Here is a 27,010-nt window from a genome sequence, read left to right as displayed (position 1 = left end):
TTTGGAGGTTCATTGGTGTCGATGTTCTTTGGTCTCGTGTGGACCAACAGATCCTTCAGATTTTTGCCCCTTCTATGTGCAAACATGGGTTTTGGAAAGTTTAGTTTGCCACAGTTTAACATTTTCCAATGTTTGTTCACAATTTTTGTGATCTGGTCTGAGTTGGTATGGTACGTTGTTACGCAAATAGGGCGTGGATCTGGTTCTTTTAACGGTGTTGGTTATAACAAAGCCTCTCTGTTATTATTACGTGCTCTTTTGAGGCCTTTGTTGACAACTTTTTTTGGGTAGTTTCTGTTCAGTAGTTTTTGCTCTAGATCGGCTGCCTGGGTTTTAAATTCCTTTATGTTACTGCAGTTGCGCCGCAGACGGAGGAATTGCCCGTAAGGTAGATTCTCTCGTAGGTGTAGTGGGCGGAAACTGCTATACAGTAACAAGCTGTTTTTGGCGGTGGGTTTGAAATGAGTGCATGTCTCCAATTTGCCGTCAGTGGGATAGATGTTTAAATCTAGGAACACAAGATTCTCTTTGGAGGCTGTGTGAGTAAACTTCAGGAACTGGTCCTGCTGATTCAGCCAGGTCATGAAATGGATGACTAAGTCATGGTCACCTCTCCAGATGACCAGCACGTCGTCAATGTACCTTTTCCATGTCACTACATGGTTCCTGTAGGGATTTGGGTCGCTGAGAATTTTTTTAGTCTCTAGATGATGTACGTACAGCCCGGCTAGACTGGGGGCACATGTGCTGCCCATACTTGTGCCGTGTTTCGGCAGATAGTAAGTCTTCTCGTACTGAAAGAAGTTTTTCTTGAGGGATAGAGATATACATTCCAGTACCACCTGTCTCGGTGTATGGTATTTCCATGGTACGGAAAAAAGGACTTCCTCTATTATTTCCAAAGTTTCTTGGTGTGGAAGGCTTGTGTAGAGGCTCTCTACATCTAAGCCTAAAAGGAGGTCCTGCTCAGGATCAAAAGGTATTTCTCTGACCAATTGCTACAATGACTACACCTGAATCTCTCCATCTAAGAAATGGCCGCCCTGTTAAACGAATAACTCGGACTCGTTTCCGAGGGCACACCCTACCTGATTGAGCATCAGTAACCACTTGTCTTGCAATTATCCAATTATCCTCACTATATATAGACCAGCCCCGTCTTGCTTCCTCACAACCACGGAAGCCACGGACGAAGGAGGAAGCACAGACTCCCTGGGGGTTGAGTAAGTATGGCATAGCCGATTGGGACACTCATCTGAGAATTCATATTGTTGTAAAAAACCCAAAGCAGCCAGACCACCTACACTGCTACCAAACATCTTAAGAACAAAGAATACATTTCTTCCCTCTGGTTTTCTTTTTGTCTTTTCTTCCCCTCTACAGTTGGACCCTAAAATACCCTTTGTCCTGACCTGGCTCATGGGGCACTGACTTCTATTCACCTAAGTATGTGTCTACGATAGAACACATGCTTTTTCAAGCTAACAGACTGCTTTTATGTTCTACTATGTGTGTGTTTTTACTGTATGTGATCCAGCACTTCACTGCCCCAAGACTAAGTACCTATTAATTGATCTGGATTTTCCAGCATCACAATTTATATGTGTGTTAGCTGTACCTTTCCTTCCTTACAGGTGACCCTGTGTCTAGCGCAATGGGATCGGCGCACTAATAATTACGTGTTCTTGTGTTTCAGGCTTACAACATCAGCAATTCTGATAGAGCTAGGATTTGTAGTATTATTAATTATATCTATACACATAGATACAGAACCATTCTTCACTTTTTCTCTACATACACCTTTTTTTCTCTTTTTTGCCTATTGTGGTAAGACATTAGTGAGTGACAGGGGGATCTGACCCTGGTCCTGACGAAGGGGCATGGCGCCCCGAAACATGTTGACCCGCACAGGAGAGCAAGCACACTAACCAGCTCCATCTCTCCGCATCACACTTTTCTAAATAATACCAGCCAGTGCTTATTAAATATTTTTTTCTACCACTAGGCCAGGTATTTTTTAACATCACTTACTTATATCACCCCTGACCCTACTGACACTCACTCCACTTCACTTCACTTCACTCACATAGCACCCACATTAAAAGGTGCTCCTGCGTAGTCGCTAGTCGCAGCACTGCCCCGTCCCGCAGCGGGGCGGGAAGACCCCAATGATGAAGCATGACACCAAGGGCCCTTTTGGTGTGTGAGGGGTATTTTAACACACAGTGTGTATTCCAAAAACATCAGGATACACACTACATTCCACGTGAGGTGGACCCTGTTGATTAACTGTACTTTCAAAAGAGGAGGATGTGCCCACCTCGGTGCCGCTGAGCACCACCTCTTCACTCCCCCCATTGATATCCTTTACTTTTTCATTTCTCACCAGCTCTACCAATGACCGCATGTACTAGAACATGAGAACCACTAGTAGAAGCTTTGGAAGGAGAATGGTATAAGAGAGAAAAGAGAGCGACAGGACTAAACACTCTGCCTTGTCCTATCTGGGGTGAAGGGAGCCTGGCAGTTATTGTAGACTACAATACAAAGAGGCAACTTAAGTAATTTGCGAGTGGAACAGTGAACATAATCGTAATTGTGAAGTAATATACCTTGGTAGTATCTCAGTATATCAAACCCACAAAAAGTAACAGGAGAAATGCTTGCAATTTGTCTCACCACTGGCAATCGCTCAGGGTGGCATTTCAACCTATTGTTCTTTTGGCCACCATGCCACCTCAGTCTGGACCCAGCCATATGCAAATCAGCCTTGACCATGCTCCATTAGGAACAGTTCAACCTGAACTGCCAGAACAGGTCCTCCATGGACCGTAAAACAAGCAACGCAAGACCGGTATCGCACTGATTGGAGCCCTTAAGTCAGCTGTAGCCTGGTTGCAGTGGTACAGTGTGCATGGGACCCAGGTCTGGGCATACCCTTTCCATTTGGGGCAGTACATCAAATACAGAAAAAGTGACAGGAGACATGCTTGCAATTTGTCTAACCACTGGCAATCCCTCAGGGTAGCATTCCAGCCCATTGTTCTTTTGCCCACTATGCCACCTCAGTTTGGACCCAGCTATATGCAAACCAATCTTGACCATGCTCCAGTAGGAACAACCCAGCCCAAACTGCCAGAACAGGTTCTCTAATACCGTATACACTCATGCATTAACATTTTTATACATATCTCTTTAGATTTAGGGCCAGATTTAGAGTTTGGCAGATGTGTTAGTCATAAGCATGACAGGTATCCCATCCCATGTATTACAAGTGAATGATATCAAATGGCAGTTGTAATACAGCATATGGGATATCCGTCATGTTTGAGATGGAGTGACCCATCCACCAAACTCGAAATCAGGCCATTGGCCCTGTTTTGTCACAGGAATGTTAGTAGAACATATGGCCTCAGTCTTCAGAGTTCAAAAAAGGGCATACAATAGCTCAAAGTTTGTTTTCCACTCATACACAACTTTAGAATACTTCTCTCAGAGTCAAAATGTCCATAATCCAAAATCTAGAAGCATTCGCCCTTGGAAACCAACACCCATAGCGAGAACCAGCTGCAGCAACATTATCGCACACTTTTCTAGCAAGACCCCAAACACCACATAGAAAGTTATACCTGAATATCACAGACAGCCACTCTGTCAACGAGAGTGAGTCTGTAACTTGCTGGGAAACATACTTTACTGCTGATACTCTACCACATGGCCTATTCTCGGTCCACTCAGGATCCACCTTCTGTGCTGACCACAGGCCTTTCCATTGATGGAATGCACTCTACACTGATGATCTCTAGGTAGTGCTTCCTCACACACGAATGCAACATGACAGTAAGAAGCCCTTTCAGCCCACGTCCTGACAGTTCTATGCACTTAGCTACATAGTATTGAAGAAGGTTCTGAGTTCCAAGAGCATTTTGCAAGCCTTCCTCCCATCTTTGTGTGAAATGTTGGGGTACAGGGACACCACGTTCATGGCTGTCAGTAAATACACCTGTTGAAGGGGGGCAGAAAGCATTCAGTTTGTTCAAGTACATAATTGATGTCCTGAATGTAGCTGAGGGAGTCTTTCTTACAAATGGTTTCAGTTTTGTTCTACCTAGCAAGATATGTTTTCAGTTAGCGTACCTAAAGAAGATATGCCTAGGTTGTACTCTTTTTAGATCTCTGGAAACACATAGAATCAGCCATGTAGTGTGCTTTTTTTCTGCCTGTTGTTCAATATGACCACTGCTCCTCACTTGCCTACTGATTTATTGTATTGCACTGCTGTAGTTGTTATTCAGTTACTTAATGGCCGCCCTTTCCATTGCCATGAATTTGTATGACTGCTTCGTTTGTTTTATTAGGATGGTAGATGCCACTGTATCTGAAATTTTTCATGTATGAGTCAAGTTCTGGGAAGTGCCCTGCTTCTGGGACCCAGTTGGAGTGTTGTTTCATTTTTACTGTTATAGACACCCATAGATCATTGTCATATAACACTAAATAAACTTTAGTTTGATGAGAAAGAGAGACAAAATGGACTACAAAACAATACATAAATACTCAATTCAAAGTGAATTTGTCATGTTGAGTGAGGCCTATCATGTCTTACTTGCCACATATTCATTTGAGTGTAATAATATTAATCTGAAACTTGCCACAGTTTAAGTTGTGTGCTTGTGTCTTTATAGGAGTGATAAGTCTTCTTAGCAATATAATTGTCCTTGGCATCTTTGTGAAGTATAAGGAACTCCGCACAGCGACAAATGCGATCATTATTAACCTGGCATTTACTGACATTGGAGTTAGTGGCATTGGATACCCAATGTCTGCGGCATCAGACCTGCATGGAAGCTGGAAATTTGGACATGCAGGATGCCAGGTAAGTGAGTGATTTGAATGCTTTAGATCACACCTATGCAACACTAAGACTCATATTATGAAACACCCATGAGGAATGAGTTACTTATTGGACCTGAGAAAAACTGATACCTCGAGATCGGTATTTATGAGGTTTGAAAGATAACAGCTATCAAAATTGTCTCCATCCAAATGGGGAACAACCTGCACATTTTGGTGTTTTCCGCACCAATATCTGTATGCACTGTTATTAATCAGGCATTTCCCCCCTGTAAATGTTGGCAAGTTTGACCTGCTGAAATTTTCCCCTGGGAAAATTGCAGGGGATGCAGCAGTTACCACTGAATGTGTGATTCCAATCCCTGTGTAAACCTATGATTGATCAGGTCTTGGAAACATGGGCCTCACTTCAGAAGCCTGCTGCATCTAGTGTTGGTGAGCCAGAGTCGAGTATATCACAGTTCTGTTTTAAGGGTGCCCATGCATTCTCTATTAGCCGTAATTCCATTTAGCTTTTGTGGCCAGTTATGTATAGCACATGACGTGTACCTCCTTCCCTTTGCTTTCAAGCTTCAAATGTAAGTATTCAATGCCTCGACTCTCAGAATTGTTCTTCTATGGCTGAAATTCCTTGTGCCCGTGTTTTAGTCATTCCTTTCACGAATCTACACAAATCTGTTGCTCCCATTCTACTTTGAACCAATGACTATACTGTTAGTCGTAATCGTCCAGAAAGGGGCTAGAATTCAGTGCTTAATTTGAGTCTATGTTTTCTGGTGCTGGGATCCCGCACTTAGGACCAGATGTATGAAGCATTTTACTGGTCGTTTGTGACCGGTAAAATGTTTTTTGCCATGTACAGAAGGCAAAATGCGACTTAGTAAATTGTTAACGAATTGCATTTTGCTTTTTCAATTCGGCATTAGGAAGGGGCGTGTCTAGGGCGTTCCTTCCTAATACCAGATAGCACTGGTATGTAGAAATTTTTGGACCGGGAATGAGATCGCAAAACACTTGCATTTACCACCAACTTCAAGTTGGTGGTAACACATTCGCATACAGGAAGGGATCCCTTGGGGACCCCTTCCCCTTTGTGAATGAGGACGCCAACAGCAGGCAGGCAGTGGTCCCACGGATCACTGTCTACTCTTACAAAATGAAAAGATACCTTTTCAATTTTATTTTTTAAATGCATCCCCGTTTCCTTTAACTCCTTTACTGTGGCACGATTTTCGCTGCGGCGCAGGGGTGGGGGGGTGTGGTGTGGGTGTTGAGCGCGGCGCTGCTATGCTCGTGACTGAACCACACCGTCATGAGTCATGTACGGCGTGTGCTCATGACGGCGTGGTTCCGTCACGGCCCCGCCCGCTCATTAATTCGCCCGTGGGGAATTAATGCCGCTTGGGGGGCGCGGCAGCCGCATGACGGAACCAAGCTGTCATGAGCACATGCTGCCTGTGGTTCCGTCATGCGCACGCAAGGGGTTAAGGAAAACAGGCTGCATTACAAAAAAAAGAATATTGCTTAATTTAAAGAGCAATCACAGGCATCATTGTCTGCTGACCTTAGCAGGCCACCAACCCTGTGATTGTAGCCATTCACAAGGGGTGACAAATTGCGACCGGCCTCATGAATATTGATAAGGCAGGAACATTGCCAGTTCCTGCAAATCGCTAACAGTATCAAACACACTTATAACAGTTTGCCACATGGTAGCACTGTTTGTCTAATTTAGTGTTGAGCACAAGAACAGCTGGTTATTAATTCAATCTACATTTAAGATGAGGAATACCTGCCACCCAAGCCATTCTTACAGCTTTGGGAGCCTGGAATAGTCTGAATTGTCAGACTTGCAGGAGTGTGGTGGTTAGTGGTTGTGTAGGTACTGTCATGGGCAGAGCTGGCAGGATCAATGGGTTGTGCAAGCTGCAGTGGCCTCCTAACAAGAGCCCTGGCACTTATTTTTTCACAAATTTCCCACCGCTAGAATGTAAATAGATTCTCCTTGAATCACTTCTGAACTCGACTTACGACTCCTTTATTACTTCTGTTCTTCTTCCGTCTTTGAGAGGTATATAATGTGTTTCTATAAATACAAAGCTGTAGGTCGGCCACCAGTTTTCTGCCCAGATCCAGCGATAGTCTTTGAGGAAACCCATCCATAGCTGATTTCTAGTGTATCAATTGCTTGGCGCTCGTCGTCATTGCTAAGCCTTGTAGTCAAAAGGTTTGTTTTGAGCAATGCCCACTGAAAATAAAAATGCACCGAATGCAAGCCAGTGTTCATAAAAAGAAATTCACACAAATTGAATTTGTAACAAAGTCTAACGTTAGCATAACATCGGATAAGGTGCACTCAATTTTCGGGAAATTGAGTGTTAGTGCAGCTGTGAAGTGTAATTTTACAATGGCATCATTTTTGGGGACCAGGCCCTATTTTTATCATCATACTTTGACCCAGAGCAAAAGCAAGAGAGGATCAGAAAAGTCAGAACCCAGGAGGTAGGGAGAAGGAGAACAATGACACGCGAATGAAGCAGGAAGAGAAAGAACCTGCAATTTTGAGATAATGAGACAAGAAGTGTAGGGTGGTGCTACAATGAGGTATGAGTTGGAATCGAGGCTTGGCAGCACTGCATTTTGACAAAACCCGCAGCTGTGGGATCATAAGAAGAACTTTCAGTTCCTGCATTTATATAGACACACACATGCACACACCTTTTATTTGATTCTTTAAAATTAAGCTATATGTACAGTGAAGCTGGCACTAACTTGACCCGAACTTTTAGAAGTATCAAGAAGGAAAGAAGAGTAAAATCACACAAGTATTTCGTGAATTCTTGCTGGAAAAGTGGGATCCTTTTTTGCACTGGAAACCATAAAGAAATCCTGTTCCAGTGGGTCATCTAGCCACGCTTAGTGGCTGCTGAGATCTGATGAGGGAAGGACAGAAAAGCATGGATTCTCTATAACTAAATTATAACACCAGTTTAATTACAGCTGAAATCTGGGGGTTTATTTACAAGCCCTTTGCACCGCCGGTGCGTCACTTTTTTTGACGCAACGACAGCGACCCAATGGCTTCACCATAATTACAGGGCCATGTAAAGTCATCCTGCATGACTTTTCATGGCCTTGTAATTATGTTTCCCTTTCACGCATTACTCTGCGTGAAAGGGACGTTCCATGGGTGTTGCTGTGGGTGTTCCCACGCAACATCCATGGTACTTGAGTATTCCTAGATTTACATTTTGTAAACCTGGGAATGTGTCAGCATCCTACGCCTCCCCAGGGGAGGCGTAGGGCGCAACGAGGCAAAATGCTTTTATTTCACCTAGTTTTTCCTCCTATGCATTCTTCAGCACACATAGAAAGAGGAAATGCCTTTAATGATTGTTTTTGTGCTGAAAGGTCTCCCTTCCTGTACAAAAACAATGAATCCCTCGGTACCGGTACCCTTGTGAAATGACGCAAGGGTGTTTGCTTGGCGTACGGTTGCTTTTTGAGTGCCGGCGCAGGAGAGGAGGACAGGAATGCGTTGTATCTTGTAGACTCGGCTCATTCCTGCCCTTTTATTTTGATGCATGGCAGTGCAGCAGAAACGCTTGCTGTGCTACCTGCGTCAAAATATTGTAAATGTAAATGAACACCCACAGCAACACCCATGGGAATGCTCCTTTCTCGCATGAAAAAGGGAAACATATATACAAGGCCATGAAAAGTCACGCCGGGTGACTTACATGACCTTGTAAATATGGGGAAGCTCATGGCGCTGCTGGTGCATCAATAAAAGTTACGCACTGGCAGTGCAATGTGCTTGTAAATAACCCTCGCAGATGGTCATTTTTGGCGCAGGCACCAAAGCTGATGTGGACTTCCACAGATTTAATTTCCAGTTTTAAAGCACCCTAAGTGTTCTACCTGTACAGAAAACCTTTATTTCACACAGAGCTGGATTTAGGGCAGTGCGACTGGTGCGGCTGCACTGGGAGCTGACTTGGAAGGTGGGCACCAACCTCAGGAGGGGTGCTGTATTTAGCAATGACTTATGAATAAAAACACCTGCTGCAGAGTTTCTTGTGAGTTCAGCTTTCAGGCAGAAATAAAAATGTCAAGATAACCTGTCCCTGCTGAGAGAGCGATTGAAGTTTTGTCACTGGCAGTTTTGACTCACCATAAAGTAGCACAGACAGTTAATATGCCTGCTGCAAAGAGCAGATCTGTATTTTATGTGGATAGTTTAATAAATTAGTGAAGCCAGCCTTTACCTGCTCTTTAAAACTAATGAAGTGTATGTGAGAGAGGCTATGGTGAGCTGAGGGGCACTTTTGCTGGGTGGTAGTGAGCGAATCTGAGTAGGAGGCCGTAGGGGAGGGGTGCCAAAAAAGATTGTAGCACTGGGCACCACCAGCACTAAAGACTGCACTGATTTCACACCCATCAGCCAGCGCTCTCTGGCAGGACTACAGGAATTAGGGGTTCTGCGGCTGCAGCATTTCTCACTCAATTAAAGATTTCCCACACAATTACAGATTTCCCACACACAATTACAGATTTCCCACACAATCCGTCAACTACTGCATATTCTCCAGATTTTAGCAAAAAAACTGTTTTCAGCTCATATGGATCAAAAGTTACTAAAACTGTGACACGTGATCCCTTGTTCTGGAAGGCTTCATCTTTCATTTGCCTATTGCTGAATTTGATTGTTAAACAGATATAGTTAGGTGAAACCTTTGTCCAGACAATGTTATCATAAGTAAAAATGTCAAAATAATGAGCTAATGATATCAGAAAATGTGCAGCGTAATCCTACATAATTTGCCTTTTCTTGCCGCATAATTTAGTCAACTCTGACACTTAATTTGGTCTTCCCTTGCCACATAATTTCAGTGGCCCTCCTCTTTGTTGATAGTTATAGTGGGGCATGGGAGATAGGGTGTCCCTTTCGGAAACCCTGCCTAACAGTTATTTGTTATTCATCCCTACTGGGAAATGATGACTAATTAATTCCGGCCAGGTAACAGGATTGTCAGTCTGGACCCTGAATTCATGGAGGCATTGAAGAAGGATTGGATGGTGGGTGGTGTGGAAGGAAGTCAATAATACTACGAATTTCTAAAGCTGAGGTCACACAGCACAGGGAGCAGTCAATGGTGAGAACCTGTCAGAAAGTGGGTCACTATATTATATTCTTCTTATTAAAGCTGTGATATTGCAGTTAGATAAAGTCTAGCTTTGTAAGTGTTGTACTTTATAAGGTCAGGTAGGAAGATCAATGCTTAATTTGTAAAAAACTTAAGTGCCGGGCCATCGTCAGGAGGGTAATGCAGTTTGCACGACACATTGCCACTGTACAAACCCAACTACCAACGATCACACTGCTATAAGTGCGACAATTCAGACTGGTCGAGGTCGCTAAACTGTTTTCTGCTCATCTTTAAATTGCACAAACAGCACCACCATGTGGCAGTTGTCATATGTGCAGGCTCCGGCAATTAAGTGCAGGTGCCGCAATTAACTGCTGGGACCGAGCACCGGAAACCACTGGCTCAAATGAAGTACTATTAAGGTTCTACGGTTCTAGCAGTGGCTGGTTTGTCAGATGCTGCTAGGATCTTGGAAGAAAAAGACGTTTTCGTGCTGGGGCGCTTTGTGTATCAATAAAACCCTTTTTTATCAATCTTCACCAAATTGAGATTACGTCGTACTTCATCTAGACGCTGGAAAGAAGAGATGAGCTCAAAATTTGCAAAAATATGATTTTTGTATTAATGGTTTTGCTGTAGGCATTTGCTTGATATAAAGCACCAAACCCTAGAGTGAGAAAGACATTGATCAAATGTCACTAAAAAGTGGTTCTTGTTAAAACGCCGACAGAGGAATAGAAGCTGCAAAAACAACAAAATGGTAAAATTGAAGACTGGCAAAATGTCGAACATGCATGAATATCTCCCGACAAACACTGAGCAGCGAAAATCACGTAGTTTGTAACGTTGAGTTTGAAGTACTCACCATGTAAAAAGAGTTACACTTCTGCTAGGGTGACAAACTGGCATGGTGCAAATTCAGAACAGTGAGCGTCCAAATTCAGGACAAAGGGTCAAAATTCAGGACAAACATTCAGGACCGAAGGTCAATATTCAGGACAAAAACTCAGGACAGAAGGTACATTTTACAGCCACATCTGTGGAGGTCGTGCAAAATTACATAAATAGACAACCAATACAAGCCAAAATGAGTTTATATTAGGTTGAGAGAACCTTGCACTGCATCGGTTGTGTGCCGGAGTGAAACTTAAATACCTGCGTTTGCATATTGCATGCACCTGGGTAACATGTGCCAAAATAAAACCTCCACCCCCCCAGAGCATGGCCCCTGGTGCGGTGACAGGAGCCCATAAACAAAAGCAGTTTCTCAATGCCCTGGGCTCTGGCAGGAGGAGGCTCAGCAAATGCTGTCACTGGCACATTATTATTCTGTATGTGATAATTAGGCCGACATACAGAACGATATTGGGATAATAGCAGCCTCTGCCAGGTCGGGGAGGGGCTGCTGCAGGCCACTGATCACAGCGGGAGCGTGAGCTGGCCCCTGCAGTGAGAGTTACATGACTCTCATGCTGCTTTCAGGGAGCAACCTTCGAAATTATGGACAAAAGGCATCCGTGAAAGAATTCTTCACGGACAAGAGGCCCAAATTACGAGCAGGCTGTGAAATTTACAGACGGTTGGTCACCCTAACTTCTGCACGAAATAAAAATTGTATGTTGAAGTGTGTCTATTTTATGAGTTCCTAATTAAAAAGAAATCTGGCTTATACTGCAAAATAGCTTGCGAGAGGTTCTTGTTGCACAAAATATACCAGTACATTTTCCATAGAGGGGTTAGTGCCGCAATTACTGTAAAATGTGTGCGTAGAATGAAATCTGGCACAATAGTGTCTTTTTTTGGAAATTTTGAAAGTTTTAGGTAGCCCATAATGCACGGCTAAGGGTTGTATAAGAGAATTTCGATAAAAGAAATATCGTCTTACTTAGATTGTGGGGCCTAAATATCGTTTCTAAAAATATCATCCATTGGGTGTAGATTTCTATTGTAAAGTGCAAAGGGGTTAACAATATTTCGGACACATTGCTTATGTTAGACAATAGTTAGTGACGATCTTCTGGTGCAATACGACGGGTATATGCAGTGGCAGCTCACATACGGCGTGCTGCGGGGCAGTGGGGTGTGGCAGGGGAGGTGCAGGGTAGGGGGTAGTAAGCTCGGACATACGACGGAACAGAGGAAAGTATTTTCCTCCATACTGTCGTATGTCTAAGTTTACTACCCCTAGAACCCTGCCCCTCCCTCGCCCCGACTCACCACCCCGCAGCACGCCCTATGCGAGGCACCACTGGGTATACGACTTGTTACCAGTGGCCATTAGAGGTGCACTCCACTGTTGCCAGTCATCCTCTGTGCATAAATCCACAAAATGATTTGAAGAGACTCCACCGGTAGCTAAACAACCACTTTCATGACTGAAAATCTATTTGAAGCACTATGCCTCTTTTACTATTCAGATTTCCCAAACAAGCCTTTCTAAGCCTTTCTTTCTTGTATCCCTCCTAGACCTCATATTTCTCCTTCACCCACTTCTTGAGACTCTTCCCCCTACATCTCTCCTTTACTCATCCCAAGCCTCCTCCTACTGCTATGATCTCCAAATAAACACTTTCTAGACACTTCCCTCTTCTATCCCTCCACTGTTCTTTTCAATCCAACTAACACACTCACATGTGTACCGCTCAAATTAATTTTGCAATTCCCTATACTAATTCACCACTAATCCTTTTTAGGTTCCTGAGTAGCGTGCTTCTTGCCAAAAAGCGCTTTGATGCTTTTTCAGGGGTTGTAAGGGCTATATAAATGCAACTAGTTCTAAACAAGGTAGCACTGAGAGAGCCTTGGAGTGATAATTCCATGCTTAACAGTGAATAGTTAATTGAAGGAACACACAAATGAATGAGAATCCTATGTATTTGCATAGAGCTGCCACTAACATTATGTGTTTCTTCTATTTTCAGATTTATGCTGGCTTAAACATATTTTTTGGAATGGCAAGTATTGGCTTACTGACTGTGGTAGCCATTGATCGCTACCTAACTATCTGCAGGCCGGATATAGGTAAGCTTCCATAGAATCTTGACAAGCCTATGAATATCATAAAATAACATTATGTTTGTTGTCAGTGTTCCTTGGTACAATGCAAACTAAACCATTTTTGAGCAATCAGGGAACTGCAAGCCTGAACTTCAAGAAATATTTCTCCACACTAGAAAATCTTGAGCTTGACAACAAGAAAATAGTGCATTTGGCTCAAAATAATAGAATGATCAGTGTAATTTTTTTAATATTTGGTGGAGCAGTGTCTTTGTGATATATTAAATATCACTTGAAAACAGGCTTCCTGAAATTCCTGTGCCGGGAGAAAGAACACCATTTTAAATCATGCCAGCATGTTCTCATGTTTTCTCTTGCATCTTTTTTCTCTCTCTCCCTCCCTCTCTCCCTTCCTTCTCTCCTACTTCTCTGCTTCTCTTGAGTATTCACCAGCCTGTCATTGGAGCAACAGATAGCAGTGCTCGGAAGAGGCTACCTAGTTAAGATGGTATTGGAGGGGGCCTCCACATCAACAGTGAAGCGACACCAAAACATGGCGTCCTTGCTTGGACTGCCAAATCATGTAATCCTGTTAGGGGCACTGACCTGGTTGCCTGATTCCACTCTCCATGTCTGGAAGGGGTATAGCCAGGGCATAAGTCGTGGGTAGACGTGGGTTGACGCCGTCTACCCACCTTATTCACAAGGTGGTCGCTATCTGCCCTTCCAAGAGGTTGGGCCCCATTGAAATATGCTAGGAGGGAGAGGTGACTTCGGAGCACAGGGCTCACCGTTCTATTGCCAGGGGCAACTAAACTGAGCTTAGCATCATGTGACTCTGGGCAATAGCTCACTTAATCTCCCCAACGGTCGCCAGCGCCTTGAAACCCTAAGGCAGAGATCTTCAAACTTAGGATGCCGTGACCCCCCCATTCAACATTTTCAGGCATAAGGACCCCCTCCTGACAACAATTTCTAAACCTGTAGGCATGGCTAATGGAATTATGAGGCAGGTGACGACCAAATTACATGACAGGCTTGACCAAATCGTGTGGGAAGAAAATGTAAATAATGTTATGTGATGCCGCGTATTTTGGGTTAGCATTGCTACATTATTTTTAAACCAGTAACACTGAGAAACAATTTCACCCTATCAGTACCAGTTCATAACCAAAATACAGCAATTAACATCAGAAATATGTCTATTTTACCTTTGTGATGGGCCTTCCACTCCACAGGAATACGTGCTACCACATTAGAAGCTCACCTGGCCCTGGCCGGGACCAGCAGGGGTCCGTTAAAACACTGGCGGTCTTGTGCAGAGTTAAGCAGTTTACCTATACTGCTTTCATCTCACCCCCTCACCTCTCCTAATCCCGAATCCCTCTCTCAATTTGCAGTCCACTTCCATCACCCCTTTTTACAATTTCTAAACTCTCCCCATTCAACTTCTCACTTCACCTTTAACCACCTTCTGCCATTCTGTCTTTTCACTGCCCTCATCTCTAAGAGTCTCTCGCATTAATCGCATGGCCTCTTTGGCCCCATCACCTGTGCCCCTCAGCACTTCTCATTCACCTCAAGTCTCTCCATTAAAATTTTTGTCTATTTGTATCTTACACCTGTTCAGTCCCCCATATATCTTCCACACCTTTGTTCTTCCACACCTTCTTGAACCAACGCCCCTCTCCCCTGTTACCTCAGCACCAGTGCCTAATTTGAGCAGGTGGTTTCTGGTGCTTGGCACTGGCACCTAATTGTGCACACTGGCACTATTGTATTGTATTGTATTGTTTTGGTAAAGCGCAAAACAGCTGCCCCAGCGATGAGGCATCCCGGCGCTAAAGACGTCACAAACCCTAACCTAAGGGTGAGGAGTGAAGGGAGATTTAAGTGAAGGGGATTTAAGGGGAGGGGAATAGGTAAGTTTTAATTGCTTTTCGGAAAGCAGATAAGCTTTCTATGGAGCGAATATTTAGTGGTAGATCGTTCCATAACTTGGCTCCCAAAACCCTAAAGGAGCGGCCGCCCATGCTGCAAAGTTTTAATGCGAGGGACGCACAGAAGGTGTTGGTTGGAAGATCGCAGGTTGCGTGATGGGGTGTAGGAGGTGAGAAGAGGACGTAGCAGAGTAGGATTATCATGTTTGAGAATTTTAAAAGTCATGATGAGGGTTTTGAATTTAATTCTGGAACCAACCGGTAGCCAGTGTAGTTTGCGAATAGTAGCTCTGGCCGAGCATCTGCGAGGAAGGCCGACCAGGGCTCTAGCCGCAGAGTTTTGCACACGTTGTAATCGTGCTATCTCTCCTTTGTTGGCACCTAGGAGGAGTACATTGGCGTAATCCAAACGCGAAAGGATGGTTGCTTGAATGATAAGCTGGCGAACTTTAGCATCAAAGAAGCCCAATATGTGGCTGAGGTTCCTCAGCAAGTCGATACAAGTTCCAGCGACTTTTTTTTGTATGAGTCTGATAATTGAGTGAGGCATCCATCCACACTCCCAAGTTTTTTACTAGGGATTTGGGAGGTGGGATAGTGCCTAGGGAAGATGGCCACCAGTGCTCATTCCAATGGCTGGTGTTTTTACCAAGGAGAAGCACTTCTGTTTTTCCAGCATTGAGCTGTAAACAGTTGTCCGTCATCCATTGGGCTACTGCGGAGAGACCGTTTTTAAATCTAGAGGCCGAAATGGACGGGCCTTCCGTAAGGGTGATGGCCAACTGTGTGTCGTCGGCGTACGATACCAGTGTCAGGCCCCACTCTTTGGCCACTGTCGCTAAAGGTTGCACATATAGATTAAAAAGAGAGGGGCTCAGCGCAGAGCCCTGCGGAACTCCTTGTGCAATGGGATGAGTTTTAGATAAGAAAGGAGGTGCTGAGACCCGGAAGGATCTGTCCTTAAGGAATGAATGGAACCATTTTAAAGCATGGCCAGATATTCCGAAAGTCTCCAGACGGTCAAGAAGGATGTCATGGGACACCGTATCAAAGGCCGCACTGAGGTCGAGAAGAATCAGCGCAGCACTTTGACCGGCATCTAAGATTGTTCGGAGATACTCTGTAGTGGCCAGGAGAGCAGACTCCGTGCTATGGCCCGGTCTGAACCCATTTTGAGATGGGTCCAGGATGTTGTTCTGAACCATATGTTGGGACAGGGTGCTGTTAACATGGGCTTCAGCAAGTTTCGACAGCCATGGAAGCAGCGAGATCGGTCGGAAATTTTCCGGTTTAGAAGGATTTAGGGAGGGTTTCTTGATGATAGGTGAAACCCATGCTTGTTTCCAGGCAGATGGTACACTAGCTGAAGAGAAAGAGAGATTCAGAACAGAGGCCAAGGAGGGTAGAAAAAAGTCAAGTGACTCCAAGAATTGAGCCGGACGCATTGGGTCTGACGGGGAACCAGTTTTGACTTTGTGACACAGTTTAGTGAGGTTGTCAAAAGAAATTACTGGAATGTGGGTCATGATAGTCTGGTTAGGGAGGGGGTTGGTGCATTTAGCAAGGTTTGAGGAGTGCTGGGTGAAGGAACGGTAGATCTTTTGTACCTTGTCAACAAAGAACAGGGCGAGCTCTTCACATTGTTGCGCAGAGGAGATATTAGGGGAGGGGGATTTACAGCTCTGTAGTTCTTGGACAAGTTTAAAGACTTCTTTGGCAGGAGTGGGGCTCGAGTTGATTTTATCTGCATAGAAGGCGGTTCGTGCGCCTCGGATGGCCTTGTGGTACATTTTTTTTTGTTTTAATAGATAATTATTATTGTCCTCATTGTTATAGTCCTTTCTCCAAAGACGCTCAGCTCTTTTACAATCTTTGCGCATGGCTTTGAGGGTGTCACTATGAGAGTCTGCCACATGGTGGCTTTGTCTAATCTTTGTAATTTAGAGATGAGCAGAACAGCTGTTTATTAATTCAATATACATTCAAAATGATAAACTCCTGACACCCATACCATTCTTATAGTTTTGTCGGTTGTACAAGTGTTATGGTTCGTAGTTGCATAGGGATGGTCATTGGCCGGGCAAGCAAGGCAATCGGTGGGTGGTTAAAGTTGCAGTGGCCTACTGGTGAGGGCCTTGACACATGTTTTATTACAAATGAATCACTACTCAGCCCCCACCCCTGTACTCCCTCTCTTCCCCTATCACTGATGTTCCGCACCCAGTCCTATTATTAGGGTTGTCAGCTAATTATTTTGATGTCCCAAATGGTACAAAAATAAACAGTCACCTAAAGCTGTATTTTCAGAACTTATCTGTGTATACTTAGAGCAGCAAATATAAAAAGAAAGCACTTTTAATTGTGTTCTAGGGCTGCGTCAATGACTGATAATTAAAGGGAACAAAGACTGAAAAGTCACATACCAAATGAATACATATTTTTTTTCTTTATAACTCTATTTAGTGTCAAGAGGACATCTTTGCAGGCTCTTTAAACAACACAGGGCTGGCATTTTCTTTTGGCAACCCTACTTTATATTCCTTTTCATAAAATGCATTCTCACACTACCCCAGTAAATGTAAAATGCAAATGTATGGAATAGGCAGAGTGGGGGCCCAGGGGGTACTGGAACTAGCGAAAACCCTGAAGCCTATGTAACCAGTTTACAAAAGGTATGTAAATATGCTAATGGTCTTTAATGACCTGTGAACAACTCGGGCTGTGCCAGAGATAAGACTCCAGACACTGCCGAGCCGAGCCCACAGCAGCTCCAGCTGCACTGCAGCAGCCCGGGCTGAGACACACGACGACGGGGGAGGAGGGGGGCTGAAGCTATGGGCCTTGGCAGAAATGTGCAGTGACTGCGCGACCCACTTCCTATCACTCCACGGCCCCACTGGGGGTCGCGGACACAGTTTGAATACCCCTGCCCTAAGGGGTGATATGTTTGCGCTTTAGAAATAGGAATAATTATTATTATAAACTTGTGCCGTGTCATTTCTAGACACCGGGACACATTCAGCACGGCCTGTATGTTGTCTTCTTTCTTTAGGAGCAGCAATGCTCAGGCAGCGAGGAAGTTTATGAGATTCCAGCTGGGCCCATAACAAAGGCCGACGTTTAGGGGCTATCAGGCCTCCTTTTGTTGGAGTATCCTTGCTGGGAGCTATTGGGAGCATCACACCTAGAGGCAATGGAGGGAAAACAAAGGCACATAGCTTATCACTTCACAGACAGTTAAGAGAGGCATGCTTTTTACTTTGTTCAGTCCTTGTATATAACACATATGCATGCACTGCAAGAATGTCAAATGTGTTTATCTGTTCCAGTATCTACACAACTAACAATTTAAATACCACTATTTTGTTTTACTTCTTTTATATCGTTATAGCGCTACTCATCCAAAAGAAGGGAGTAAGAGCACTTTACATCACATGTACACATTAAACATTGACAATTCATATGTGTGTAAATCAATGTACAAGATGGGTTACATAAGAAAGTGAGTGTCACAAGGTGTAGTAGACACATGTCCATCATAGATCACTGTCCTATATTAGAAGGATTACAATTTCTGAACTGCAAGCAACAAAAGGATCTTTGTGTTAAACAAGGTAACCCACTTACCCATTTATATAAAATAAAATAAAATAAAAATCAGTCATTCTGTGTGTTGCATAATGTGCTTTGCAGGAGACATATTAAAACTATATGCCACTTTAATTTAAAACGGGGACTGGCAATTTCAAGCATTTTCAATCACCCCCTCCATTCTGCTCAAGTTCAAGGACTCTAGACACGGAGTACCCCAGACCCATCCTCTTTAATGTTTATTTAGGCCCACTCCTGACCTTATTCAAATAATTTGGTATTTCGTTCATTAACTATGCAGATGATACACAGCTAATCCTGTCTCTGGATAACAACAACCAGAGCCAGATAGAAAGACTGTGTGTGTGTTTAAAAGTGATGGCAGATTGGCTAAGGAGAAACTCGCTTAAGTTTAACAAAAACAAAACTAAGATCCTGTGTTGCGCCCCTTTTAGGGCGCCATCCTTGCTCCCACATACTTTCTGGCCATGGAATAGCTCTAAAAATCTTGAGACTGCTCAGATGGCAGGGAATCTGGTAGTAATGTCGGATGAACACCTATCTATGGAGAAGCATGCTAATAAATTGGTGGCTATCTGTTTTGGTATCCTGAGGAATCTAAAGAAAATTGTCCCATTACTACCACAGCCATCCTGGAAGCTAGTGATGCAATGCACCGTGCTAAGCAGAATTGATTACTGCAACTCCCCGTTATTAGGGGCACCAGACTACCTAGTCAAGAGACTAAGCAGGATACAAATTCTGGCAGCTAAGCTTGGCCTGAATAAATCAAAACCGGATTCAGCCTCATGCACCTTGAGGGAGCTTCACTGGTTGCCCGTGAGAATTGTCTTTAAGGCAGTATGCATAGTTTATAAAGCTGTCAATGGTTCACGTCCTTTGCTACTACAAAGAAAATTTAGGCCTTATCAGCCTGCAAGGTGTTTACGATCCTCGTCAGCAAACCTGGTATTTGCGCCAAGGTTTAAGAAAGTAAGGTCAGGTGGAAGATCCTTTCAGGATAAATCCACTAGGATGCTGTGGTACCTGATATTCTCCAATGTAATTTACATTGAAATCAATGGAAACTCCATGACGAGTTACCCTTGTCATTAGCAGCCAAGTGGTTAGCAAGCTCAGTTATGGAACACGCTACCAGCTCCTTTGAGAGCAAAGGGAAACCTGATCAGATTTACGCCTAGAGCCTAAAAACCTGTCTGTTTCCAAAATAAGAGACGGAAGGATGCGACATTGAGGAAAACTGCTGCAAAGTCAGGAGGTTATATAACGTTTCAGGTTATATGTTAGCATGATACCTGCAAGGTAAACGATGTGCTTTACAAATGTTTGTTAATAATAATTGTTAATAATTGCATGTGTGCACGTGTGCTGTAAAAAGAGCAGTGAATTTATAAAGGGGAAACATCCTTTACAACGCAACTTTTACCACGCAGTGCCTTTATGACGCAACTTTTACAACGCAAACCATTACAACGAATTGCGCTGGGGGGGGCGCTCTAGTATAGGGAATGTGTTTAATGTACTATCCAACACCTTCCCTACTATCCACGGGGACTGGAGTTGGAATAGTAAATTAAACAATTCACTATCCAGCGCCTAAAAGCACTATGCGTTGTAATGGTATGCGTTGTAAAAACAGTGTTGTAAAAGCATGCGATGTAAAAGCATGCGTTGTAATGTCATACATCCTTTATAAAGGTAGTTTGCTATTGTAGCATGCAAGAAAAAGTTACCCGAAAAACTTTGCTGCGTTTTGAGGCAGTAGGGTGACGTGATGAGCCTATGGTCTATGTTGGCTAGTTTGCTGATTATTCGGGTGACAGAGACACGACAGTGGCATGAGCCGTGCCTGGAATGTGCTCTTTCAGGGCTGGATGAAAGCTATGAAATCAACCCTCATCCCAGAGACCCCTCTGTGTACCTAATATTCAAACTGAGCGTATCCCCTCATTTGCTACAGAAAGTTAGAACAGGCCACCATCAGAAGGAGCACTTGTATGGAGGCACTGGAAGAACAGTTGTTGTGGTACTTGCGGGTGGGGTCTCGCACACAGAGACATTGACTCAGCTTCAAGTAACTTACGTGGAGTAGGACTAAGATTCTTTGTCTGGAAACATCCATTTGTTATAGGTTTCTCTTGAAATGCGGAGTTCGCACCCGCTGTTCTGATTCCTTTCACCTTTGTTGTTTTGTTCCATCACCACCCTACTCCCCTGTTCAGGCAATTAGCTTGTAGTGGCCCTGGTATTTTGTGGAGGTTTGTGTTTTTCCTATGTTTTTAATAACCAAGTTTTATTCGTTTTAACAAATATCTGCATCACCTACCAAAAATTATCCAATACCACCACAAAATGAAGTCCATATATCAGCATAGTACGTGCATCATCACGCTTAAAATTGTTACACTGTTAGCCCATGGTGTGCCTACCACAAGATACGTCTTGTGGAAATAGTTACGTTGGACCATTTGGAGGCTTGAGAAGATTGCCAACTCCCTTGGGGCCATACATGCCTCCTGCCAATCATTGTCGTCTAGCTCTCCCAACCCAATCGCCCACTTTCACCGCAAAGCCAGGAAACAATCTGGTGCATTTATCTTCAAGGAGTGTTACATCCTGGAAATGGACCCCTTGCCCACTTTCCCCAACAGTAGTTTAGATTTGAGGGTTTTTTTTGTATTCCGGTATCTGAGAGTCCACAGGGATGTGGGCAATTAGGAGAGCTGGTAAAGGTCCTGCAACCCCTGTAATGACATAATTGTCCCCCAACATCATCTAGATAGGTGTTCCCTATTTTGTCCCACTGTGTGAAGCCCTGATGGCCTGGCACATTATCAGATTGTTTGCTAGATCTTATAGTGGAGATGTAGAGGTTTTCTTTGAGTCCATATTTTGAAAACACGTTGGTCTAACACTGATAGATCAGTATGATGCTTTAAGTGTGTCTCATGTCTTTGATACTTATTTGCGTTTCTGCAGCATAGGACACTGTACATCATGATAATGTGATAAAAAGGCTGAAAGACTGTATGCAAGTGTCACAAACCGACTGAGAAGGGATCCATTCCAAAGAGCCAAAGCCAGTCAATTGAGGATAGGGCCACTTCAGCCATCCACAGTAATGGGCATGTTCACTGACATACAGTAAAGATTGAAGATGCAATAGTTAGTTTGTGCCCTTACTTGAAGGAGCTGGACCACACAGCCTTAAACTCAGTCCACGTGCTCATGGCGGAGTCAAGATCAAATTTTAAGTAGTCTTCACCTTGAGGGGTTGAGCAGCTAAGAGTATTTGCAGAAGCATGCATCTACTGCACACCCAAAAGAAACATCCGTTCTCGAAATATTTGTAGAAAGCACCAACCACGATTCAAGTGTCAGGAACAAGATGGCAGGACTCCAACTATGAGATTAAATACATCCATCCCTGACAGCAGAACCCAACATCCAGCTCCTGAAGAAGTTGCATATAAACCAACTGTTCAGAATAGTCTTGCAATTCAGGACTCGTAATCTGAGAAATGTGGTGTAGGAGGGCCAACCTGCCATTTGCCTGGATTCTCAATGCCCTTGATCTATATTTTGCAGTTCCTTTTGTTTACCCTCATGACATGAACGTACCTACTTTCTGAGGCATGTCCACCTTTTCAGGACCTTTCACATCCTCTACATCTTTACTTAAATCTGTGTGCAAACAGTGTGATTTTGTCTACTTGGAAACCACCATTTCTTCTGGCAAGTAGAGTACCAGAAGTGTCTCTGCCTAAAAGTCCTAGTTGCAAAGACGGTCGAATCAGCTTTTATTGTCATTTCCTAACATTACTTCTGTGTGCTGTCATTGACACTAGTCCTCGTTGTTCAAGTTCTAGATCACCGGACGGTCTCTATTGTAATTGATAGGGTGGGATTATTGAGAGAGTGACCCAGTTTCCATATCTTGGGTAATATACGACAATGCCTGTACTTGGACTCTGTGTGTCAATGACAGAAAGAATCACCCTCTGTGTGCGACTGGCACAATTATTTCCCTCAGCTCATCAATCGGCAACAAGCCTATTCTCTTCTTGCTTGAAATATACAAGAGGGAATGTCTGCCCATACCTACTTATGGTGCAGGGGTTTGGGAATATCGAGATGTCAGTAAGGCCCCACTGGATGAACATAGGCTGTATAGCCACCTTTTCAGGGTGTATCCACTTCGCTCTTTACCATACACCAGGAATTGGGTCTGGAGTACAACGAGGACCAAACAAATCTGGCACCCCTGCTGCTGTGGTGTTCTATATGGTTCAAGGAGGAAGCTACCCTGAATAGAGAACATTTTTTGAACTGTTTATCATGTGACCATGGGAACAGGATACCCTCGCTTAAATATATCCAGGAGACATTGGCCTCTAGGCTGCCCATCCCTTTATGAGAAACCCTCTGACATTTGTAAAAAGGATAGAGAGAGGATCAGGGAGTGTTTTCTTTCCTCTAGAAGGGCGCAGAGCGAAGACCCTCAGTCAGGCATTACTGCCTTATTCAAAAACTACCGTGGGGATGCGTACACTGCTGTCCCGGTTTAGGCGCGGCTCAACAAGGTGGTTTACTCTGCTTTCCACAAGGCCAGTTTGCTGCTTCCGATATTTGCACATGCCCATACAATGAGATATCACCAAAGACTCTGCTACACTTTGCCTTTTTTTGTGGATTTTATATTCCCTTGACTTAAATGTATCTGCTGCCAGTCTTAAGGAAGCATCATTTTAATAAGTGCTGAGTAATAATGCTATATTTGATGCAATTAGGTTCTTCTGAGGTTTGCATAGAAGCAGGATGCACTTTCCCTGCGCAACTCACTGATATTTTAATGATTGTTCTGTGTTTTTACTGCTATTTTCTTACCGAATGTTGTTATTGGCTTTGTTGGTGTTCTTAATTCTTTTGTCAGTGTTTTATTTTTAAATATTTACGGGATAAAGATGAAATGTGAGCGGGCTTTGCACTGCACAATGCACTTTGTATGGATTTTGCATATATACAATGAATTGTATCAAAGTTTATATGTACTTTTATGGCCACGAGTGGCCGAATAAAGATTTAATAAAGATGTAATACATAAGTAGGGCATTGGAATGCTCCATTTCTTTTTTCCTGCCTCCCACTCTTTCTTTCTGTTTATATGTCTTTCTCCAATATTTCTACTCTTTTGAGGGACCCAATCTCTCTATTTTAACATTAATGGGAAAGTACCACAGGCAGAATTCTTTTGAAATATTTTAAAATATTTATCCGTTTCTCCTATTACCCTAAAAATACCCTAGCAATGCTGACATGAGAGGCAGAACTATTTTCATTCTGGGTTCTTTTATTCTGATATTATCCTCCACGCATGGTATTCAAGGTTTGCAAGCTGCTTCAGGACTGCTCAAATGCAAAAATATAATTCACACATAATTTTGCTCTGATAATCATTTTAGTTAGTTTCGTATTTTGAGGAAGCAATCTGGCATTGATCAGGGGAACACATTACAAGAAGATAGCTTTCTTCTTTAGTGTATAGCCTGTCCTGAAAGATGTGGAAAAAATGTGAGTTTGATTCACAAAGGTGCTCAGATGCAAAGGGCTTCAATCAAGCCTTTGCAGAGAGAAGTGAGCCGAATAAATATGCAGCAAGAGCAGTCAATGTGGTAACAATATCGAAGAAGCTTTCTAGAAAAAGTCCTCTTCTCACATCTATCCGAGACCACTCAGACAAGAAAGGGAATTATCCTACACTACGTGTATAGCCAGCAATAGAAGGGTAAGAAACCCACTGAGTATGGTACCTTCATTGAAGAAGTTATACAAGTGGCATACATCAAGGAGGGTACTTCACAGCCAAAATCAACACCACCTGTGTGGAGAAAATGCTTCATGTGTCAAGCAAAGATCAAGTAATTCCTCTCTGGGTACAGCTAGCTGAAATCATAAGCAATACACTGAGCTTCAGTGACCAAGTCCACAGAGGTCAGTGAGAAGGGGATCTTCAGCATAGGTTTTAGAAACAAAAGGAGGAGTATCCCCTGCAGAGTATAGGACGAATAGTCTGGAGGGTAGACCTATTGGCAAAAAAGGAAAAATGTATCCTTTTATTTAAAACCCCTCACTCACCAGCCTAGCGGTGACATGCTTCATCATCATCGGGGTCCACCCTGGTGGCCTAGCGTCACCAGGGTGTGCTTCGACATCTGAACTACAGTGGAGCGGGTTGTGACTGTAAGTGCAAAAAGAAAAATATGTTAAAAATTGTCCTGGTTTTACTCAAAAAAATAACTTTATTATAGAGCAACTGGACAATGTTAAAATTAATGGCGAGATGTTAGTAGGCAAGTTACGACCTACTCATCTCTATATGTGTTGGTGTGTATTGGTCGACATGTTTCTACCAATGGGCGAGTGCCCGGTTTCTTCAGGACCAAAAAACAGGTGGACGGAAGGTGTGGGCCCCCTAAAAGGCTCACCCTGTCCTGATCCCCTGTTGACCCACAGGCAAGTTGCTCGGGGTGCGTGTGCTCAACTGAATAAGTGAGCAAGGAAAAAAATGTGAAAAAGAGACCTGTGAAGGAAAAGGATAACAGCAAATTTCAATTATGATCATATTTACTATCTTCAGCATAGCACACAAACCTGAGGGAATCCAGAGTGCTCTCATCGATGCACTGAGCAGCAGCATGCCAATCTCTGTGTATCTGTCACCAAGATATCCAGAAACTTTATCTGAAGGTGAAGGATACCAGCTGCTGTGTCCTATGTTTGTTTATACGAAGCTCCTTGTGGTCCTCGGCAGACTCCTTACAAGTATTACGTAATCTTTTGGGTGTGGCTGGGTGTGGTTAATAAAGTTTGTGATGCAGTGCTTTGTATGCTGAAGAATGAAGAAGTGCAAACCAGAGCTCTGTGTGTGGCGTGGTCTGTTACATACTCCAAGGCTGGGGAAGACGCTACACCAGCCGACACTTATCTTGGGTTATCGAGAGGCAGTGGGTAGGCATAGCCAGACCGAACCAGCTATGCCACTAAGCTCCGAGGGACCAAGTGATGAGAGAGAGCAAGGGAAGAATCAGCAGGGGATGAGATATTCACTCAGGTTCTGCTACAAGTGTGACTGGTGAACAGTCCCTGAGACAATGCACCAATCCAGCCAACCATTGGCAATTAGTCTGATGATTTAACAACTCACATTTCTAAAAGCCAGAGGGAAATTACACTCAGAACAACCTCTGTTCGCTGAGATGAGAACAAAGGAGGGTCAGTGTTCAGTTTCAGATTTGGCAGACTCACAAGTTGCTGCCCTGGACAAAAACTGTGCTATCTATCTCTATCTCTCTCAGCGCAGGGGTTCTCCCTGAGCAGACAGTGAAGGATCTGGGACTCCCTGTGCCACTGGCATATTGCTGCTAAGGTTGAGTAGGTGGGAACAAAGAAGGAACAATGCCAAAATAGTTGCCATCTGGATCCCTAATGCAACCTGCCATTCTCTCCAAATTCAAGATGGAATTTCCAATTTCCACTCAGTTGTGAATTGCAAAGTGTGCTGCCCTGAAGGCACCTGCTTTGGTGTCCCAATCCAAGATGGAACATGCAGTTCCTCCCAAACTAAGATAGAGCCTGCCATTGCCTCTAAAGTCAGCCTGCTTGAGAATGGACCATTGACTCTGAGACTTTTACAGACATCTTGATCAGCATATGTGGAGGCGTTACAGATATCTGGAGAACTTAATGACAGCAGGGACCATCTAAAAGTCTTGAAGTCCACTGTTTTGTTAGTCATTGAACTCACATGCTATACAGATTGACCCAGGGTTCTTTTAAAGTGGCATGTCTGTAGTGAATCAATGCTGCACAAGAAACAGGGAGCATGGAAATATATAACATTAAGAGATGTGGGCTCAACACCTCCTTAGAAGAGTATTTTAAGGAACAGTCCCTGCGACCACTCTAATCATGTGGATAGAACGGTCACATAGAGAGGGAGTGTGCGTGCGTTGCCTAGTAAGAGTACAAGATCATCAAGATTATAGAAGATATCTCTACACATTCCCCATCATAACCACACACAGTAAAACAAGAAAAATAGACATAAAGATAAATGTTATGTATAACAATCAATGACAAAGATAGTCATTCCATGTTTCAGGTGGCTTACGCACCAGCATAGGTCTCTATCACTGAATATCCACCCTGGACCTTGTCCTTCATTTTCACGTTTCTTGCTTTGTCTTCTCCTGAAAGTGCTCTGTTTCCTTCCTCTGAAATGTTACGTGTTTCCAGTGCTTAATTTGTGAAAAAATAAGTGCTGGGGCCCTTATCAGGAGGCCACTGCAGCATGCACCACTCATTGCCCGTCAGTGCTGCCAATGACAGTACCTATATTACACACATCATGAGAAAGACACAAACATAAGACTAAATCAGACTAAACATAAACAGAAA

At 43.6% G+C, this 27,010-nt stretch overlaps 1 protein-coding gene across 1 annotated transcript in view; it reads left to right on the top strand.

The window, feature by feature from the left end:
• The window catches only part of RRH (retinal pigment epithelium-derived rhodopsin homolog), a 196,244-nt gene that overhangs the window by 22,399 nt on the left and 146,835 nt on the right, over positions 1–27,010 (top strand). The window contains exons 2-3 of the mRNA XM_078677484.1: positions 4,686–4,876; positions 12,926–13,025. Coding sequence (XP_078533610.1) covers positions 4,686–4,876; positions 12,926–13,025 — 291 coding nt within the window. The remainder of the gene's footprint in view (positions 1–4,685; positions 4,877–12,925; positions 13,026–27,010) is intronic.

The sequence above is a fragment of the Lissotriton helveticus genome, chromosome 2_1, assembly GCF_964261635.1.
Source record: "Lissotriton helveticus chromosome 2_1, aLisHel1.1, whole genome shotgun sequence".
NCBI lineage: Eukaryota > Metazoa > Chordata > Amphibia > Caudata > Salamandridae > Lissotriton > Lissotriton helveticus.
This window is presented reverse-complemented; position numbering and strand designations above follow the sequence as displayed.